The 5,631-nt window shown below is 37.8% G+C and overlaps 1 protein-coding gene across 1 annotated transcript in view; it reads right to left on the bottom strand.

Moving 5' to 3' along the window:
- Positions 1-725: 725 nt before the first annotated feature.
- LOC104957327 (voltage-gated potassium channel subunit beta-1-like) overlaps positions 726-5,631 on the bottom strand; it is a 38,219-nt gene continuing 33,313 nt past the window's right edge. Inside the window, exon 2 of the mRNA XM_010784983.1 lies at positions 726-777. Within this exon, the coding sequence (XP_010783285.1) occupies positions 726-777 (52 nt within the window). The remainder of the gene's footprint in view (positions 778-5,631) is intronic.

The following is a 5,631-nucleotide window of genomic DNA, read 5'->3' as shown; positions in this document are numbered from 1 at the left end:
CCCGGTGAAGGTCATCCTCCCTAATCTGGCTAAAGCTCATGTCTTTAGGGAACTGGATGTTTTTTATCCGATTTAGTGGCTGATCTGAGCCCTCAAGGGACTCTGAGCAACACGCAGCAGGGTCTAATATAGAGCTACTATCTTTTCTAGGAATTAACACATTTGGGTTTATGCAAAGAATGTTACCTCATCCCAGAAAACAATGCTGTATAAATCTGCTTACGGGTTGAATTAACAAAGAAATCGGTCTAGCATTCAGTGCTGTGTCATAACCTAAACGCAGAACATGCACACTTCAAAATCTTACTTTTTCTTCCTTGCCATTTTATAACAAGACCAACGATCCAATATATTTCTTATACATCTGCGAAATACATAAATTACCTGGACTTTGGAAGGTTTAGTTTACTACAGCATCTGGATTAAGATCACCCACAGCATGTGCTTTGGAATATATCGATTTGTATTAGTCTTGAAACATTGTGATCCTGCTATTAAACCCTATATTATAATTGTACCAGTAATCCGATTAGTTTTTTTTTCATGCATCCTGATTTGCAGTAACATGTAACCCGTTTCTCCCCAAGCCTGATGCTTACACAACATTTCTCCTTTTTTTTTTTACTCTGAGATGTTTTTATTTCGTTATAGTATATTTGTTTAGTCTATGTAATTAGTACTGTTTGTTTATATTGAGAGAAAAAGCATTATGAGTAGTGAAGAGTCTACTCACCCAGTCCTAAGCAAGATACTCGGAGTCCTGATTTTCCAAGGTTCCTGTAAAGACAGAAAAAAAGGAATTAAATCTCTTGTACACCGAAAATCAAACAAGCGCCTTACACAAAATAAGATCCAGACATTACATCAGTGAAACCCTGAGTGACTTGTGGAACATATGCACCAATGCTTAGCCTGCTCCATAGAGCTTCCACTCTGCTCTTGTTTTGTGTTGGTTCTTCCTGATAAAGTGCTATTACTTTGCATAGCGTCGCCAGCTTTATCAACCTTAATTTGCCAAAGAAACTGTTCATTAGCTTTTTAGTGAACTAAACTGAATTAAGCTGGAGCCTTGAGAAGTTGCTTGGCTGAATGAAAGCAAACTACTTACGCTTACTAACGTTAGTGAGTATGCAAAGTAGATATAATGTTTGGTAGTTAGCTTGTTAGCTTTGTTTGCTAGTTAGGTAGCACATTTTACAGGTTAATTTATTTTTTGTCTCCAGGTTAACTTGTTTTTATACATTTCCACACTGTTGACCTTCGTCCAACCTTCTGGCAGTGAGAGTTATTTTAATCTGTCCACATGAGCTTTAGTATGGTGTCCAGCCGGCCGGTGTGTTTCAGTACTTTTTGTCATTCCTCATAGCGGAGATTACAGGCCATTTTTGTGCTAAACCGGAAGAACTAACACATGCATTTGAATCAAAAGAATAAGAATCATCCATTAATCTAACTTCACCTAAATAATAACCAAAAGTTGTATTTTGTTGGACATATCACTCTGTGAAAACTGTTGAAGAGAATGAGAGATGAGTAAATAACAAGCAGGCGTTTCATTTTTACAAAAGACAGGAAGCTTCAGAAATTCAGTTTGACATTTTTTCTGATTTCTCTGATGAAAGGAAATTGAATTTCCAGGACCTCTAGGTAGATGACTCTCTTCCACAATGTGTAATTGGGTTCATGAAATGAAATGGTTATGATAGGCCGTTTAATTAGTTTCTTTCCAGTGTGCCGGGAGAACAAACAGCAAATAACAGAATGACAGACAGAGACGAGAGGAAGAGACACTAATGAGAAACCATCAACACTGAACACACAAGATGAAAAGTTAATCAAAACGGTGTATGCAGTACTGGAACATATTCATAGTCAAATAAATATACATTTGTTTACACGAAGCTGGAGAGAGAAGTGAGTTTGTAAGTGTGTGTGTACTACAGATACTGAATGCATTTCATTAGCTTCCTAATAGCCTCATTAGCTGTCTCATTAGCAAACACAAAACCAGTGATGGGAGGAAAAATGTAACACTGTCATAAAAAAAATGTAATCAGTAACCCTAATGTAAGTATCAAAATATAAAAGAAATGTAATCTGATTACTTTATGTTGCTTTTGGATAACCTCAAATCCAAGAGAAAGTACAAATCAACAAGATATTTAGGATAAAAAATGTGTCCTCTGCTCAGAGATGATACTTATAGGAAAACTTGCCTTTCATTGAGCACATTCAGCCAGTAGCCTAAACACTAACACCAAAACAATTACACATACAGTTTGAAAAAGCTGACAGAAAATGCTCCGTTCAGTTTAGTACACACAGTTAAGCTCACACACACTATTTTATCAACATACAGGTTCACCAATTGAATTAAAAAATAACAAATGAACCAAAGAAAGTGAAAAGAACCAAAAGAAAGTGAAAAAGTGAAAACCATAAAGCAGATTCAGGCAGTAGGCGTATAGATTCACACTTGGAGTATTAGCCCACAGAACAGTACAGTTTACAGAGAAGAAATACAATCTGATTCTTTTACAACAAGCACTATCTGCCCTTTTTCGTTTTTTACTCACATTGTGACACACACCCCCCCCCACACACACACACACACAAAAACAGGCTCCCTAGTTTTGAGCAGGTGCACAGCTATGAGCACGGCTCCTATTCATCAGCATGAAGGCAGTACAGGTGGCACAGCTCATAATTTGTTGTGTCGGCACTTTTGCCACTTGCAAAGGGACCTTTTTTAGAGAGGAAACCCGAGAATTGATCTGAAATGAAAAATGCATGTCATCGTTTTTGTTCTGAAAACTTGTTATTTTTAGTCGTACTCTAAGAAGTGGAGACTATAGGCAAAACTTTAGTGGAATACAAGTTGGAGATAAACTTATACCAAACTTTTGTAGTTAAAGTTTCTTGTTCTGTTTCCAAAGAGCCCCAGATTTATTCCTAAAACATTGGTGCATTATTACCCCCCAACAATTAGGTCCTACTTCTTTTTATGACCACTATTCCTTAACCTCAGTGAGAAACGTCATGGGGTTAAGGAAAGAAGTGAAGGATAATTCCTTGGGACTTAACATAAGAGACTGCACTGACACTGGGCGACATCATTATTACAATTCTCCATACAAAACATTACTATTACAAACCCCTGCAGAAAAGGATCATTCTCAAGGTAAAACAATTGAAATCGCTTTAAAGCCTATACACACGTCATTATAAAGCAGTGTTAGTCCTCACATCATCGATAATATTAGGATTTACAAACTCAGGTTGGTTCATTTATGAAAAGAGAACATTACTCACTGCTGTCAGTCATATTTCATTTTCTTCCCACCTGTCAAAACTGCTTTAGTTCTGCATCACTGACGCGTCAACTCTGGTTAATCAGGCAGAACAAAAATCAAGCCACCCACAGAAAATGCATTTTCAGAGTCACACTCATTAAATCTGCTGTTACCTAAAAAATATCCACTCAGGAAACTGGAGGTGAACAACAAGTCTGAGTTGCTTTGCTCAGCGGGACCCAGAAAATAATATTTATGAATATGGATTAAGCATCTTCCTGCATATGTGCCTAATCCCATGAAAATCGTCTGCCTCCTTCTGTTATTTCTAAAATATTTAACAGTAATGTTGATCAATGTGCCCTGAGTAAATAAAAATGCATGTTGAATGTGCATGCATCTCCCGTGTTTAAATGTATGTCCAGTATGTTTTTGCTCCTCAGTGGAACAGAACGAGCAGTATAACAGTATTGAATATAAGATACTCTCTGGGGGATCCTCTCTTTTTGCTCACAGTACGTTCCTTTTATTACATCAGTCAACGTAAGTCGCATAACTCTCCTCAGTTGGCTCGGATACTGCTGAACGTGCACAAAGCATCCCTTCGTTCAGCTCTCACGGGCACAGACTGAGAGACGGGTGAAAGAGCGGCAGTGAAGAGGATAATAGATGAGATTGAGGGAACGATGCAGAGAACAAGAAAATAAGATTCAGCCACTTGGGAGACGGATTAAGAAAGTGATCTTCTCCTTTCAAATGGCTCTTCATAGATATGCACACACACAATCAAATGTACTCGTTAGATCAAGAGAAAAGTCGGAGCCAGCAGATTTTCTGGCTGTAACTGTGGGGGTCCGAGAGCTGGAGTGTGTGTGTGGGACAGAATCAATAAATCCTAACAGAACCAGAAGCGCTTCGATTAATTCACTAAATGACTGCCTAATACTCTTTGCCACACACACACACACACACACACACACACACACACACACACACACACACACACACACACACACACACACACACACACACACACACACACACACACAAATATCAATCAAATATTTATTGAAATATGAATCCCCCGTAGCCGCTTCTCCAAACAGATCTACAATAACAAGGCTTCCACATCAATGAGGCTATTCATCTCCACTTAAACACTTCTCCTTAGCCTGATGATGGACAGTAATGACTTTCTCTAATACCCCCGGTGCTGTGGCAGTATTATCCCCTGTAACCAGAGACCTGTCAATGATTACCTTCTCCACTTTACAGAAGTATTGAGACGAGCTGATAGTATGAGAACTTATGAAATAGGGTTTTTCTAGGGCTGTGATTAACCTGGAAACCTTCAAGCATAAAAAAGACAAATGAATGCAAATTAATCACATTACCAAGTTTGACCCAAATGTGCTCCTGTACCACCAGCACAGAGGTTTACCATGAAAAGCCAAAGAAAGAGGAGGAATCAGCACAAGAGACATGTGTTACACTGACTGGAGACCACTGGACATCAGAAAGAACCACCTCCATCTTTTACTAGACAATTAAGAGTAATTGGGAAAAAGTGACAAAGCATTTAAATGTGGTTTTTAATGTAGAGAGTTTAGGCAAATGTTTATTCACCTAATCATGAGATTAATTACTTAAAATGTTCATTAAGCCACTTTACAAGACTTCAGTATACTGTGTGTTTATAACCTTCAGTTAACTGAATCATACTCTGGACATATTTTACAAATTGGACTGTTGGATAAAACTTGAAAAAAATGAAAGTGAGAATTTCTTGGTTATATCGAAATTGTTATCATAAAGACATTTATTTCATGTTTCCCTGAAAAAAAGATATTCCATATTTATTTATTTTACAATCCGTTTGATACGTTTTGATTTTATTTATGACTTTGAAGCACTCTTTAAGACTTCAAAATAATGCTATATAATATACGTACGTACTTACGGTAATGGTTCATCTTTTTTTTTTGGACGAAAGCTCACAGTTATAATTGACGATACTTGGCTGCCTTTGTAAGTTATTATTGATCACTGTTACACAGTTATTATTTCACCTTTAATGACTGTGGCTCTCCTCCTGGTTGTGACACATTTGGAAATGAACCCCAAATTGCTGTTTATGATACGGAAAAAATAATTCTGAACCTCCAGAGACAATCTGACACACTTTTCCTGAGTGTGAAACAGTGTGTGTGTGTGTGTGTGTGTGTGTGTGTGTGTGTGTGTGTGTGTGTGTGTGTGTGTGTGTGTGTGTGTGTGTGTGTGTGTGTGTGTGTGTGTGTGTGTGAGAGTATGTGAGTGTGTGTGTGTGTGTGTGTGTGTG

Source organism: Notothenia coriiceps, unplaced genomic scaffold (assembly GCF_000735185.1).
Source record: "Notothenia coriiceps isolate Sejong01 unplaced genomic scaffold, NC01 NC01_scaffold00000283, whole genome shotgun sequence".
Taxonomy (NCBI): domain Eukaryota; kingdom Metazoa; phylum Chordata; class Actinopteri; order Perciformes; family Nototheniidae; genus Notothenia; species Notothenia coriiceps.
This window is presented reverse-complemented; position numbering and strand designations above follow the sequence as displayed.